This window comes from Calypte anna, chromosome 7, assembly GCF_003957555.1.
Source record: "Calypte anna isolate BGI_N300 chromosome 7, bCalAnn1_v1.p, whole genome shotgun sequence".
Classification (NCBI taxonomy): domain Eukaryota; kingdom Metazoa; phylum Chordata; class Aves; order Apodiformes; family Trochilidae; genus Calypte; species Calypte anna.
The window spans coordinates 31,797,563-31,813,728 of NC_044253.1; the positions used below are offsets into that span (position 1 = coordinate 31,797,563).

General features: G+C 45.8%; 1 protein-coding gene across 1 annotated transcript; it reads left to right on the forward strand.

The window, feature by feature from the left end:
* Positions 1-258: 258 nt before the first annotated feature.
* Positions 259-15,948, forward strand: LANCL1 (LanC like 1). Its single transcript, XM_008504917.2, has 9 exons — positions 259-372; positions 657-774; positions 7,078-7,285; positions 10,974-11,109; positions 11,431-11,577; positions 12,008-12,190; positions 12,618-12,794; positions 13,025-13,097; positions 13,958-15,948. Exons 1-9 carry the CDS (start codon positions 289-291, stop codon positions 14,032-14,034), a joined length of 1,203 nt encoding a protein of 400 aa, XP_008503139.1. The 5' UTR covers positions 259-288; the 3' UTR covers positions 14,035-15,948.
* Positions 15,949-16,166: the final 218 nt, after the last annotated feature.

The following is a 16,166-nucleotide window of genomic DNA, read 5'->3' on the forward strand; positions in this document are numbered from 1 at the left end:
AAGGGACCTCTAAACCCCACACGACTCCTTAAACCCCATAGGGTCAGCAAAATAAAGTAAAATAAAAGGGCCTCTAAACCCCACAGGGCCAGCAGAAAAGAGCCTCTGAACCCCCACAGGGAGAGCCTCAAGGGAGCTTTCACTCCCTCAGGGCTTCTTCAACCCCCTCGGAGGTCTCCGCTACCGCAGCGGCAGAGCTGAGGGAATTACCCCGGCCCCTCGCTGCCTTCCGGGGCGGAGCGGGGGCGGATCGTGGCGGAGCCAAGTGAAGCGGGGACGGCGGCAACCATGATGGCGCAGCGGGCGATACCTAACCCTTACGCGGACTACGACAAGTCCTTGGCTACCAGCTACTTCGATGCCTCCGGAAGGGTGAGTTGGGGTCGGGGTGAGGCGACCGGGGCGGGAGAGAGCCCTTCCCGGGGGCGGCTGCAGGGCCTTCTCCCGCCCCGGCCCTGAAGCCGAGCAGCCAGGAGCCCAGCCTGGTCCTGAGGTAGCCAAAGCAGAGACCTGTCGGGTTAAAAAGAAACCCACCCATTTCCCAGGTTGTGCCCCCTCTGGGTACCCCAAGCTTACCAAGATCCTATCTGCCTGCCGGTTTCCTTCAGTCCTAGTGGGGTACTATATTTGTGTGTGGTTTTTTATTCTCTCCACAGCTGACCCCCGAATTCACACAGCGGCTGAATAACAAAATCAGGGAGCTGCTGCAGCACATGGAGAGGGGCCTCAAGTCTGCCGACCCTCAGGACTGCACCACTTACACAGGCTGGGCAGGTAGGATGGGTGTCCCGTTGGATCAGAGGGAGCAGGAGCTCTCCAAAGCAGACTTCTAGGTCAGGCCAAGGCAGTCCCTGCACATTTTTGGCTGATTGAATGATGACAGTAGATCCATGGCAACAACGCTGCTTCTTCTGCATGTTTTAATCCATTAAAACAAATGGCTCTCTTTCATAGGACTCCCTGGTTTTGGAGAAGGCTTCAAGCTGCAGAAGGATAACTCTAACATTACAGGGAGTTGAGTATTCTCTTGGTTAATGGTGCCCAAAATCTGCAGCAGAGAAAGCCACCACCTGCTTGAGAGCAAACATGGGAGACTTCAGAGGGATTGGCACTAAATCTGGCAATGGTGGGGATGCTGATAAGTAAAAAAGTGCTCCATGAAGTAGGCAGATGTACATGGTAGGTCATTTACCTGCAATCAGTCCTTGCATGTTGCAGCAATGAGCTTATGGCCTGAGATAATCTTTTCTGTTTGGGCTGAATTCTATTTTATGACAGTGTCTGATTGGCAGGCTTCTTCATTCCTGTTCCCCAGGTAGTGTCCCTCCATTTAGCCAGGGCTAGTTCTGCTCCAATACCTGCTGGGAGGAGCAGAAGTGCAAATGTGAGTATCACGAAGGATGGTAGGCTTCCCTGCACTCACTCTTGTGTGCAAAGCTTCCAGGAGCTGTCTTTTTCCTGTTCTGCAATTTCAGTGTGGTCTTCCTTCTTTAGGAGTGTGACCTGCCTTCCCCTCCCTATTTCTGCCCACTGGAGCCAGGGAGAACTCACCCTTCTTTACTGCCTCATCCTTGGCTACTGCCATGTGCTTTGTCAGCAATCCCACCCTCTGCTGTGTGCCAGGCTGTTGAAAGGGAGCCTGGGGTAGCTGCAGTTAATACCATGCTTGCTGCAAGATTTTTGCTGCTTCTTTGCTGTTGTTTTATGGCAATAGACTGCAATACTAAATGGCAACTGTCTGCCTTACAGCCTGGGTGTGGCTGGTGAGTTCTTGGATGCTGTGGAACTTGATGCCAAGTATTTTTGCTTGGGAGAATGGTGTTCATTGCCTTGGTGCTAAACCAATGTTGCAGCTTGATGACAGCAATGCCAGACATGCCTGCTTAAACATTTTAGTAAGGTAGACAGGCACTGAGAGCACTCCAGAGCAGTTCTTAAGAAATACTAAGATGGCAGTATTAAATTCCAGCATGGGAGAACATTGATTTCATCAGTTGCTGCCTGGCAGCACTCTGCTGCCCCTGTGAATTTATTCATTTTTGATCCCTGCTGGCTGATTTCACCTTGGAAAACAGGTTCAGTCTTCTAGTCTGTGTCACCCAGCTCTGAGGCCTCCTCAGGTGAAAAGCACTGTGTAAGCAAGGATGGTTTTTATCATGAGGGTGCTACTTGGCATGACTCCTCTGGCCAGAATAATTCAGGAGATAAAGCAGTAGGACACTTGACTGGTATTAGAAGTGCTCTGAAAGTCTGCAGGGAGCAGGTAAACACCTTTCCCCAGGGACCATGCTCTCTTCCTTAGGGTGACCTTAAGAAGCTTCGTGCTGGAAATTGGCTGCAGTGATGAAACAGTGGTTGAGAGCTCTGGCAGGACTTCAGCTCATTTTTATTTGGTAGGAAGGTTCTCTTTTCCTCCCAGGGATAATTTCTCATTGGGCACACAATCTTCTTACCTCGGCTAATAGAATTAGAAAAAAACCCACAGATAGATTTGCTGCAGGTCACAGCCAGTGAAATGAAGTTCCCAGATATTAAACTGCATCTTTGTCACCCTCCCTTCTTTTCTAACCCTACCTATATTAATTTATGCAGTGTTGGTTTCCAGAGACAACATTAATTGGGCCAAGACAGCAGCTTTTTTCCTGTAATTGCTTATGTAGAAAAGGCTTGTTGAGTATCTTCTCATGTAAATCATTGCCCAGCAGTCTGAAATCAACTTGCACTCTTGTGGCCGCTAATCAGAGAGGTCTGAAATGTGGCTCTCTTAGTGCAAGCTCTACATGAAATGTAACATACTTGAGTGTACCACATTACACCCAGTAATACACAGCATATGCTGGCATTTTACTTTGGTCCCTGTTTCATTCCCAACACACTTGACAGAGCCCTGTTTACCCCAGCCTGCATTTGTGCCAGCGAAGCTCTGACTTCTTGGCACATGGAGTTGGAGCAGAGGGAGGGAAGGACTTAGATTTTCAGCTCATAGGCAGTGAAAACACACTTTCAGTCAAGATTATCTATTGAATGGCTGAATGCCCTCAAAACACATTTTAGTCAGCAGTTTCATTCAGTTCCCCATAGAGATCAGGGCCCCGTAGGCAACACCTGGTACGTGCCTGGGTATAGACCAGACTCAGCTGTTGTGTTCTGTCTTTTAATCAGTTTAGCTATAGACTGCTGGAAGAGCTTTTGTGGTCTTAATCTGTTTCACTGGTATCAAAGTGTTGACTGAGGGAAGGGAAACTGCTGCAAGCTAATTCTGAATGGGAAGCTGTTCAAATCCTGGCAAAAGTACAGCTGCCTCATACATTTTCAAATGGATTAGGATGAGGAATGTACATGTGTGATGGCATTTCTCACAGGCACAAGAGGCCTTGCTCCAAAGACTGCCTCAACTGGGAGCACAGACAGTGAGAAAGGAGTGGAAGGAGACTGACTTCACTCCTGTCCCCTCTTAGCTGACTGCAGAAGTTTGGAAGCTCCTAAGTCTGGTGCCATCTGGACTATAGTGTCCTTCCAAGATGATGAGTTGGTCTGCCACCCAAAATGGTACGAAAGGGAGAGATTCCCCTTCCTCCACAATATGGCAGTGCCTTTGGCATTTTCTTTCTGTGTGCAAGCATTCCCTTCTCTAGCAAGGTCACAGTTGTGTCCAGAGCTCAAGGGCCTCTGAAACAGACTGGTGAGCCCAGCTGACCTGCCTCACAGCTTTTGGCTCTTGGTGAGTAGAGATGAGCAAGGCTGAGTTGCCTTTTGAAAGGACTCTTTAAAGGACATGCCAAGATGAAAGAAAAGGCATTTAAAATGGATAGAAATTCTGACTATACCAGTTCAGGAAAGCTTTTGGAAAAGCACCTTGTCATTCACTGTAGTGCAGTATCTTAGTTGTAATCTCAGAACTCACAGAACTTGGATCTACTTAAAGAGTTCTGTTCAGAAAAACAGAGATCTTCAGGTAATCTCTACAGAATAAGAGGCAGTGAGGCTGCATTTGATGAAAGAGAACAGGGTGCCTTGTATCACCCACATAAACCACATTGGGTAGGTTTTGTGAAACCTCCGTTCTTGGACATAGTGTTTGACTGGACAAGGTTCAGAGCAGTGGGATATAAATTTGAAGCTGAACCTTCAGATCAGTTGGATCACATCACCTCCATGGATCCCTTCTAACATAACCTGTAGTAGGATTCTGTGATAATGAAATGGGTAGTTCTGTTTTGGGCTGGGATGCATTTGAGGGGGAGAGGAGGGCTAAAAGTTCTATAAAAGAAGGTTTGTTTTCCAGGTTTTAAGGCTGGAGAAGCTGAGGCATCTTGAGAAGTGCCCCATGTCTTACAGTACAGTAGGAAGGCAAGCTGTAGTAAAATGCACCTGTGGCTCTGCAGACAGTTCTGAGCATGTAGTGACCAAGCATCTCAGGCATTAACACTCCAGTGTGTTGGCTTCCTGCACATTAGAGATGGCAGTTTCAGTCATTGGAGCTCTTCTAAAGAATGTGCTGTCAGTAACATGTGTTCACTGTCACCCTGCACCATCAAGTGATGTCTGATGCATTCTCCATCGCATGTTTCTATGCAGCAGGTCTTACACTGTAAGGAGCAAAAAACTTTGAAGCCTGGAGAAATTTCAAATAAGGCCTAGTAGCAAACCATAACCAGAACAAAGCCCAGACAGCTTTGGCAGTAGCAGACCCCAGGCAAACCACTGCCTGTCAGTTCTACTGGAAACAATTGGGAGTCTCACAGGTCATAAAAATAGGTCACATTTCCAGCTGGGACACTGAACGTGGACCTCCAGGGCACACAGAATTGGAGCAGATCAACTGCTTCTCTAGCCCCACTTGACTGATGATGATGTGTGTGCAGCACCTGCAGCATGCCAAACAAACACCCTGTCAGCCAACAAACCCACCTGGTCAGTTGGGGTGAGGAAGGTGTCATTGGAGAGGGGGTGAGATAGAGCTGTGGAATAGCTTCTGACAAGTTCACCAGGTGGGAACTCTTGTCTCCAAACAGCACTGCCTCTGAAATATGCTTCATGCATCTTGGCACACAGGTCAATATAGGATATTTCCCACCCAGGTGACTGCATTTTGTATCCTTCTCCATCTGTAAATATTGCCTCTACATGCATAGCCCTGCCCTTCTCTGCTGGCCTTCCAAACTTTTGGGCTCACAGGGCAAACAGTGAGCTCAAGGCAGCACTCATTGTGCCCTTCTGATCAGCTTGGCAGTATGAATTCCTTGAGGAAGGAGTTAAGAAAATTATTTAACACTCAGTTTGTAAGGCCTTTGGGTTTTAAAGACAAAATTAATTATTTCTTAATCATTAATCATTCTTTATTTGTTTTGGGTTTTTTGAGGAAGGAAGGTGAGAAATATTTTAAAAGAGGAGAGGTAAAGAAGCCAGAGGAAAACAATGGTGAGACATTTACTTTCTCAGAATTCACTCCCAGCAGTGGTCTTAGCATGGCAGTTACACAGATAATTAAGGTGATATGATGGCAGTGGAAATACATGCTACTTACAATGCAAAAGTTTTTATATTAAAGTAGGCAGTCAAGAGTGCAAGTTGTGCTCAGGCAGCTGTCAGGCCTATTAAAGGTGTGCTAGGTGCTAAATAAATCAAGAAGAGTCACTTGACATTTGCTGGCTGGAAAAGGAGGGTTCCCCTTTAAAAGAAGGCTTCACAGTCACATCCTTATAGACTTGAGTGATGGCACTGTACATCTGAGCTCTCTCTGGAAATACTAGCACTGAACTGCTTAGAGGACAAGGTTATTAGCTTCAGCAGGAAATGGAAATTTGCCCTTAGTATACATGTGGAATTGAATTGTCTATAGCACAAAGCTTTGGAGATTACCCTTGCAAAATGAGAAAATTATCTAAATTTAAAATTGTCCTGAATGCCACAGAAAGTAATTTTGCAGCATGCTTGCCCTCCATCACCTTACACATCAAAATCTGCAGAGATTGGCTCTATTTATACTCAATTGCAGGACCAGAGTCATCTTAGAAATAGTTACTGATGAGGGGAGAAATAAGCTTTTTTGAAACTGATGTTGGCCAGTGGCTTTCCTCAGTGTGTGCTTAAGGATGCCTTCCAGATCAGCAGGATGGTTCAAATGTGGCAGACCTTTCAGACACAGGAGGTTTTCTTCTCAGTTACCTACTAAAAGCTTCAAGGGCTGGATGAAGACAGAGCAGACAGAGGCAAAGGACAGCAACTGATGGGACTTCTCAGTGGCAGTGTTGTTTCAGTAGCTGGCCAGCCCATTAAAACACCCAGGGATGACCATGCAGCTTTTTCCAGCATTTTGTTGCTCATGTTTCAGACAAGGACTGATCTCATGAAGTGGTGCAGAGGAGAGTTGAGCAGCCCCTTTCTTTTTTAGGAGGCATCAGTCCTTGGTGCAGGGTTTGAGACCTGCAGGAGGAGATGATGTGCAGGGAACTAAGAACTTTGGTGCTTTCCAGTGGGAGGGAAGGAAAAACAACCCAAACACCAAGTAGATTGTCTTAAAGGTGCTGCTTCTCAGTGCTGATGACATGTCACTTTTTTTGAAAATCCAATCCAGCCAAGTGACCCAGCCCTTTCCCTCCTGGCATGGGAAGAAATAATTGAGATAAGGTAGCAACTCAGCACAGCTCTGCCACAAGTTTCATCTTGCCCAAAGATGATTATTTTTTTTTCTCCACTCTTTAGCAACAGTCCCAGGTACCACTGGCAGATTTAGGTGCATTTGTTAGGTCTCATCTTTTGCTCCTTGCTACTAAAATTGTATGTAACCTGTGTATCAGCTCTGCTGCCCTGCAGGACCTCCTGGGTCAGACACTTGTCTTAACCTGCACTCTGCTCCTGAGTGGCATCAAATACAAGATCACAAAGTAGGAAAAGGAGTTGTGGATGCTGTAGCTTTTGGTTATACCCCTGGATGTGTGTGAAAAGCCTGTCTAGGAACCTTATGCCCTGGATGAGGCTGAGGGCAAGGCCTTCAGGTTTGTTAAAACAGCTGGGGGCACATAGGGGGAGGAATCAACTTTTCTGGTGGGTGCAACCTTTACATTCCTTTCGCAGGCATCGCTTTGCTGTATTTGCACCTGTTTGATGTATATGGAGACCCAGCCTACCTTCAGGTGGCCCACGAGTACATGAAGAAGAGCCTGAGCTGTCTGACCAGACGATCTGTCACTTTCTTGTGTGGAGATGCTGGGCCCCTGGCAGTGGCTGCTGTCATCTACCACAAACTGCAGAACCAGAAGCAGTCAGAAGACTGCATCACTCGGTAAAACACTCGGTTATGTCTTTCAACTGATGTTCCTCTGGCTCATAGAACTGGTCTGGGCTTGCAGCAGGCACTCTCTGCCAAGCCTGAATAGATTTTGTTGCAGTCTCACCTGAAAGCTAACCCAGTAACTTAGCAAGGCAGCACAAACTTGTTCTGCCCTGGGGAAAGAGCTAGGTCAAGGACAAACATGCCTGCCTAGAAGCCTGTAGGCTGGGGAGCAGGGACATTGCTCAGCTGGTATTGCCATCTTAAAAATAATTCTGATAAAGAAGAAAAAAATTCCAAAAGAAAAATCCACACAGAAGTTTTGGTATTTTATTAGAATCCTTAAATTTAACTTTACAGGGTTTTTGTATGAAAAGAAGAAATGTGACAGGGTTATTAGATTTATTTTATCACTTGCTTCCATTTGCTGTCTGTTAGTTGATTTTGAGCTAAATCTAAGATTAGACAGCATCCCTTTCATCTGCTGAATGCAGATGCTTTTGATTCATTTCTTTCTATTTCCTGCCTTTCCTCAACTGTTTTCAAATGTATTTTTGTTGAGTACTTAAGAAAAGGACAAGCAACCAGTTCTACAGTCAGCTCAGCATGTGGTGTGACAGGAAAAAAGTTAAGGAGATGCAGTTGCAAGGTTTTCTTGCTTAAGGGAGGTCAGTTCTGAGAAGGTGAGACACAGCGCTGTAAAAAGTTTCCATTTACAGGTTGTCAGCACAAAAACAAGACAAACCCCCTGACGCTTCAATAAAATACTGAGTGTCCTTAAACAGCAGTGAGTAACTGATACATAATAGCAATTAAAAAAGCCATGGGTGGAAAACGCAGATGCCTGTGTGGAGTAGACACCGAATTCCCATTCCCTTAACTAGGAATAGCTTCTGCTTTATGTGGATGCTATCAGTCTGAGGACAGAACAAAGAAAGGAGTTCCTGAAATAATTTGTGGTTTAGGTTTTGCTTAATACTATGTCAAAGTGGTGAATCTCACTACAATTAATATATTTTCTAACAAAAAGGGAACTAATCTGTCAAACATTACTGGCCAGGTATGGTCAATGCATAAGCCCCATTGTGAAAAATCCCTAATTCATGTTTTCTTGCTGTAGCTCTCCCTCCCCATATCCCTGCTGTTCTGCCTATGGTTTTGTGGCAGAGTGGAAACTCATGATTAATTCTGCACTGCCATCTAATGGCATAATAAAGGCAGAGCCTTGGAAATTGGTTTCTTTATACCTCTGTGAGGAGGAAAGAAGAAAAATGGGGCTTTCTCAAAGGAACAGCTATACTGTCCTTACTGTGCCACCAATTCCCAGAGCAGTTAGCCTGATCATGCTCCCTTTAAAAAGAGAGTATTTGAGAAATAGCTCCCTTAATCAAAACTCTTAAGTAGGTTTTTAGTACACTGTTTAGTTACAGAACAGTTGCCAAGCTATGCAGTGCAAGTGCACAGAAATTGCACTTTATTACAGCTGTGTAAAAGGAGGGCCTCTCCATTTTGTTCTCTGTCTTTAAAGCACCTTGTCTTTACAGAGCTCAAGGAGAGAAGCCATCAGTCAGGTTTTACCTGCAGTGGAAGAGACAGATGCTTGCTTTTTCTTAGCTCCTTGCTCTTGCCTAAATGACTTCATGATGAACAAATGTGCTTTTATGCTCTGGAGAGACTAATATTTCAGGGCAGCCTATTTTCCAAGAACTGGTGAAAATCTGAGCTGTGTTCCAGGACTCCTCTTTTCCCTGCCATCTCCCACCCATTTAGAAGGTTAAAGGTTTGAGTGATGGTTTTAGAGCCAGTGCCATACAAAAAAACCCATCTTGCCCTACAGCTGCCTCACTTTCCCTCTGTCCAGAAACTACTGGGTTTTAACAGTTGAGAAAACAGGCTGATGGTGAGCAGGAATGGCTGTTCCTTTCAGGGACCTGGGTTTACCCCCTCTCACCTCAGAAGTGCATTCTGCATGCAGTCAGTCCAGCAGCATCCCGGGCATCTCTTACTGCATGCATGCCATGCAGCCCTGGCCCACATTTCAAAAAGACAGAAAATGCTGGCAGGCTTCCTCCCCTGATTATCCTGGCTGGGAAAGCAGTTAGAAGTAGTAATGCATAAGGAGCAGAACTGGGAGCTCCATCTGCTCCAGATTTCCCCTCAAATTATTTCACATCCAGACATTAGAAGATCCCTGCTATGGATATTATTGTCCATCCATCCATTCCTTCTATTGCATCTAACATCTCAGAGCTGAACACCATCACCTGCCAGCATCTCTTCTGGCCAGTCTGCTGCTGGGCAGAGTCTGTTTTTCAAAACACAGTTTTCACCTTGGAAACTTCCTCTTCCTCAGCCTGCCTTGGACTGAGGGGACAGGGGGCATGAAGAGACAGTAAGGCTTTCAGCAGCTGGGAGAGGGAGCCTGCTTACACCTGGACTTGGGTGTAAAGTCTGTATATTGGTTTTAACCTGCAAAATTCGGACATTTGGTGGCTGCTACTTTCCTTTGCAACACATTGTTGTGCCCAGGAGCAAAGTCTGCCAAGGCACCTTTTCTGCTCCCCACACTGCTGTGACAGGGGAGCCCTGCACACACTGCTCTCCCTTTCACAGCCACAGCAGAAGGCAGCTGAGGAAACTGCCCTGAAGCTTCTTGTTCTGTTTTTTCAAAAGTGATAGCATTTTTCAGATTTCTATCTCAGGGGAGAACAGAAAAATAAAGCCAAAACCAGTTGTATCCCTGCCTGCTGCTCTGACAGGGAAGGACAGGCAGCCTTGCTGGAAGCATCGTAAGAGGCAAAACAAAAATTTGCAAGAGTGAGTTGGGCTACAAAGCATTAGTGTGAAGAGCTGAAGGGGTATCACCAACTTTGCAATGTGATGATAGGAAACTGGAGAATACCTGTCTCCAGCAGACCTTTCACTCAGCACTTGTAGGCTAAACCTTGGTGCAAGCCAGGCAGTCCACAGGGGGGTTTGCCCACAGCACTCACAGTCTGCTGAGCTGTCCTGACACCAGCTCATCTCTTCCTAGAGAAGATTTCTTAACATGTGCTGCAGAGGCTTGATGTTAAATAACATTTTCAGCTGCTTCTCCCCGCCTTTCACCTAGATTTTTAGCTCATGGTGGCACTGGCAGTGTGGTTCTGGCCACTTGAAGGCATGGAGAGAAATGGCTTTTCTATCAGGACTTCTGAGCACAAGGGGCAAGAATTTTCCAGATACCATCAGCAATAGTTTGATTCTTTAGCATTCCCTGAGCAGCCAAATTAAACAGATACCAATTTAATTTGAAAATAGTAATTTTTGGCAGAGGGTCTGCCTTGCCAACAGCATCACAGGGAGTTAATGGTGGGCAGCCTATCCTGAGCAGTCAGCAACTTTATGCTGTTTCCCATAGCCCAGATTTCCTCAGAAGCAGCCTTCCCAGAACTGGCACTCTGAAAACCAAGCACATAATACAACTGCACTGGAAAGACCTGAGCAGAGTAAAGCAAGAAGAAAGCAAAGGGGAATGAGGGATGCTGCCCCTTGCATAGCTGGAAGGCTCAGACCTAGGGACTGAGCCACAATCTACCAGGGCACAGGCAGGATGAAAGAACAAACCATGGGTTTCAGTTCCAGTCTCACTGCTTGCTTACACATTGCTTTGCTATCTTCAGTGTTCTCTTATCTCTCCCATGTGAATTTGTCTTTGTAGTTTGCTCCATCTGCACAAGCTTGGCTCACGAGTGCCAGATGAACTGCTCTATGGGCGCATGGGCTACCTCTATGCACTGATGTTTGTGAACAAGCACTTTGGAGAAGAAAAGATCCCTCAAAGTCACATTCAACAGGTACTGTGGGTTCTGCTGATTTGTTAGCTCTCTCTTCCTCCACAGCTCATCTTTGGGCAGGTAAAAAATCATTGCTAGACATAGACAACTCTGGCAACAAGGGAGAAACCACCTCATGGTATCTCTGCTCTTCTTCCAAAGGGTAAAATCACGCGACCCCCCACCATCCATATAAGTCCACAAGCAGTACTGAACTGGCATAAATTTCACTCCCTCACCCACGCTCTTCCCTCTGCTTGGGCAGAAAAACAACCTGGTTTTGTTCTGTGCCAGGATACTCACCACACTGTGTCCATTACTTCAATCTGTTGCCATCCACAGGTCTGTGAAGCTGTTTTAGCCTCAGGAGAGAGCTTGGCTAAAAAGAGGAACTTTACAGCAAAAAGCCCACTGATGTATGAGTGGTACCAGGAGTATTATGTTGGGGCAGCCCATGGTTTGGCTGGGATTTACTACTACCTCATGCAGGTAAGAGGCAGTGGAGGGGACAAATGGGTCTGTGCTTTCCCTCTGCCCCGTCTTGTTTTAATGGCTTATGAAGTGTGTCCTTAGACAGTTTCTCTCTTTATCTCTGGGCACCTGAAACTATTCCTACTCATCTTCAGGAAAAGAAGCAGCAAGCCTTCTTGCTTAGAGGGCCAGGTGATACACTAGAGCCGGCCCTTCCTCTTGAGGATACAAATGTACAACTGGAAATAAGTTTCTCTGCCAAAGGGCTGAGCAGCCTTGGGCCAAGGGGGTATTTGTGATGTGTGAAAGCCTGGACCAAAGAAAATACTTGATTTACAGGGAATATGGCCACAGTTAACTTTGTTTCTGTTAGGGCAGATCTTGGGCCTCTCAGGGAGAGCCAGAATGATAATTCTCTCTGATTTAACTTTCTTTCTTTCCTACTTAGTCTAGTCTTGGAGTGAGCCAAGTAAAACTGCACAACACAGTCAAACCCAGCGTGGACTATGTCTGCCAGCTCAAGTTCCCATCTGGCAATTACCCTCCATGCATTGATGACAACCGAGACCTGCTTGTCCACTGGTGCCATGGGGCACCAGGTGTTATCTACATGCTTATCCAGGCCTACAAGGTACCAGAAATCTTGTAAACACCCTTTGGGGACCCCTAAATGTGTAACTTCATCACAAAGAAGGCTCCATTGAGACTCTCCCTGCCTTGGAGTAAGATGGGTTCTTACAATGAAATCACCCCAGAGGGACCACTGAACAACACAGGAATTAATCTTTTACAAAATTACCTTTTCAAATACCCATCAGCTATGCGGGGTGTCCTGTTGCAGGTGACTGATGGTGACAACTAGTTGCATGTGAAGTAATGGTCATACAGCCCCATTCATTCTATAAAAACCATCCTCCTTTAAAGTAGACAGCAAAGTCACAGCATTAAGGCTTCAGTAGGAGGGAAACTGATTAATCCAAGCTTCCCCACTTGCACAGGGATGCTCTTTGTGTGGAGGAAATTGCCTCAGCAAGAGGAAATATTTCTTGTCTCTGCAGGTTTTTGGGGAGCAGCACTACCTAAATGATGCCCTGCAGTGTGCAGAAGTGATCTGGCAGCACGGGTTGCTGAAGAAAGGCTACGGGTTATGCCATGGGACAGCTGGCAATGCTTACAGCTTCCTAGCACTGTACAACCTCACTCAGAACATGAAATACCTGTACAGGGCTTGCAAGGTGAGAGCTGAATAAGGAAGGCAGAGGCAATTACTCAGTTCTGACTATTATATCACTCCCTTTGCCTTTCAAACCTAATTTCTGGTGCAGCAGCTCCACCAGAATAGTCCTTCAGCAGCATAGTCACTGACAGCTTGTGCAGAAAGAATATCCTGCAGGAGCCTTGCTCTGACAGGGATAATGTGAGGATGAGTGTGGTATTTTTTTCACTTTTTTTCCTCTTTTCTCAGTTTGCAGAGTGGTGCTTAAGCTATGGTCAACATGGATGCCGCACTCCAGACACTCCATTCTCTCTCTTTGAAGGTAACCTCCATCTCCCTGCTTATGTTTTGCTCCTGGATCTGAGCCAGTCCACCACCAAGGAGAATAAAATACATGCTCCACTGAAGTCTTTGTCAAAATCAGTGTAGAGAATGGGAAGGAAATTGTTTTCATTGTTTTTGTCCTTTCCCAGAAGCAATCTCTGTGTAGCACAGGCTAACTCCTGCCCTCTTGGGCCACCCACATGGATTCTGCACACAGATCTCTAGGGGAATGCTTTAGTGGGTAATGGCCAAAGTCTGCCTTATGATAGACTGCCTGGCTTCTCAGTTGGTCTCTGTTCTCTGCATTTTTAAGGACTGAAGTCCTCCCTGGGCTTTCCAGTTCCATTTCAAAGGTGAGTGAGGAACAAATGGCTTTTGTAGGCCTGGTTGGCTTCTTTGTGGCTTCTGCTAACTAACAGCTTCCCCAAAATCTGCCATCAGCAGGTATTACTGAAGGAGCCAGTTCCTCAGGTCACCTAAATCTCCCTGGCTTTGCTGTAGGCCAAGGAACAAGAGCAATTACTTCAGTGAGGACCTGGGGCAGCAGTGTCACAGGATCCAAGTTTAGCAAAGATTCTTAGATTGTTAAACCTGCAGACAGGTAAAGCAGAAGGGAGGGAGTTAGAGGGGGAATGACCCATCATGATTTCCTAGAGGCTTTTCAAAAATTGATAAGCTTCAAAATACTTTCCCAAGTGAAATACCTAAGTTGCTTGGGATACCTGAGTTCAGGCCTTGGAAATTCTTCAGGTCCTTCTAAAAATGTTTTCCTTTCTTCTGTCTTTGTGGCTCATTCACACCCTGGGTAGTTGATAAAAGGGAATGTCTCTGAAGCATATTGTGTTTTCTCATACTCAGGAATGGCTGGAACAATTTACTTTCTTGCTGACCTGCTGGTGCCAACCAAGGCCAAGTTCCCTGCGTTTGAACTCTAATTCTGAGTTTGGATATTTCCTGCCTGAATCCGTGCACTCAGTAAAGCAGCCCAAAGCTGCCTTCTCCTTCCTCCTGACTCACCGCTGTTCACCTCACTGAATGTAAATCCATCATCCTCCTGAGGGCATGCTGAGTTCTTTAATATTTCCACTCATCTCATTGCATTGTTTTGATTTAAAAGACAGGATGCAGATTTTGCTGGTGTCTCTTAACAAGACAGGGCTGCAGAGGGAAAATGTACAGTATTTTGTGAGCTATAAAAATGGGATAAAAGCTTTCTATTGAATGTCACTGGCCTTTTTTTTTTTTTTTCCTGACAAATACTTGCAGGTGTTTAATTGTCTTTGGAAAACAAAACATTAAAAACTGAGGCTACTGCCCTGCAAGTTGCTTTGAAATCTTTTCTTTCTGAGCACGCAGGGAGTAGGCAGTTCAGCAGCTGGGCTGCTCCATCTAAAGTGAGCATGTGGAGTCTTCATATATGTTTTTTTTAATGTCCCAGTGAAAATGGCACGGCTGGAACTGACATGCCAAAGCCTTGTTCTTGATTTCCTCCTGCCTGCTTTAAAGGCAAAGGCTATGTGTAGATATTTTGTGCAATTTTTTTCCAGTGACAGACAAATAATCCGCTCACTTTTGTGCTTATTTGCCATCTTATGCTTAACCTTGCAAAAGTCCATTGCTCATTTGATGGAAAACTTAAGTCTCAGACTGAGTTAAGCTTGCTTGCTCATGTGGTCTCTTCTGCTCAGTTTTGAAATTTTATTTTGCAGACTTTATTTAAAACTATATATGAATTATTATAGGTGTTAGGTGGTGCTGGGCCTACTAGCAGCAGCATGGGAAAAGAAATTTATTCCACTCAGCTCTGTCAGTGTTTAACCTATTACCTGTATACATTTTGTTTACATGCTTTGTTTTATAAGCTTTCTTGAATCTCCATAATTTGAGTCACTTATTTGCCTTGTTACTGTTTATTGTAGTTGGATTTGCAACCATGTATCTACCCAACTGGAAAATCTGCCCTAGGTTAAATAGTTTTGACCTGTCAAGCAGATTAGATACTTGCAAGTGGTAAATCTGCTTTTCCATCCTTACCTGATGCAACCCTAATTTAAGGACCTGACCCTGCAAACCACTTACTTAGCACTGAGAACAAACTAAACACTGACCACAGTGAAGGTTACTGATGCATCCTTACCATCTGGGGCTGTATGAGGGCAGCTTCTCAGCCTGCATGAGAACGGATGGGAGTTTTGATCTTCCAAGGGCCCAGTTGCTAAGAGCAGGTGGGTAGCTGCTCCTGCACCAGCCATAGTGAAGCAGGAGAACCAAACCTGGCACACCAACCCAGCAAGCTCTCATGTGCCTGAACACAAGGCAGCCTTGCACAGCACAAAGGCATGGGCTGCTCCTGCAAAGAGCAGAAACCATTCCTGGAAGGTTGCCTGCTTTCTCAGAGCCCAGCCTCCTCCTGCCATCACACCATCCTGGAAGTTCATGAAGGGACAGCCCAAAGCACAGAGAAGCTCATGTGCTTCAGGCTGAGCATCCCTGTCAGAAGCCTCAAGCCTGGTGTTTGTCATTCCTTAACATTCACAGGGTATAAACAGCACAGGGAGGTGACTGAAAAGGAGAAAGCACAGCCATGACAGCAGAATTTGACTGATCAAACAGTTTTGAGGTGGGATCCTGTAGGATGTGAGGTTACCTCCCAGCATTGGCTGGTGAGATGGCAGTGGGAGGATGCTGCTCTGAGCCTGAGCTTCTGGCACTGCTTCTGTAAAAGAGATGGTTCTTGGAGCCTGGTGTCATGGCAGCACCATATCCCAGGGTTCATACATGGATCTGAGGATCATCGGGGGCTTGTGTACAACTGCTCTGTGGAGCACTGTTTAATAAAAATACTGAAATGAGCAAGTGTTGGGTTATTTTTACCCCTTGCTTTGTGACCAGGATTCATGTCTGAGGGATACCAACTACAGCCGCTCTGGTGGCTCCTGGGGGCTCATTGGCCTCCCAGCCACCCTGTTATGAGTAATGCACGTTTTTCCCAGTCTCCAGTCCATTGAGACCAGTCCCATTCTTTCCTTTACAGGCTTTGCTTTTCTTCCAGGACATCCTTTTGCAG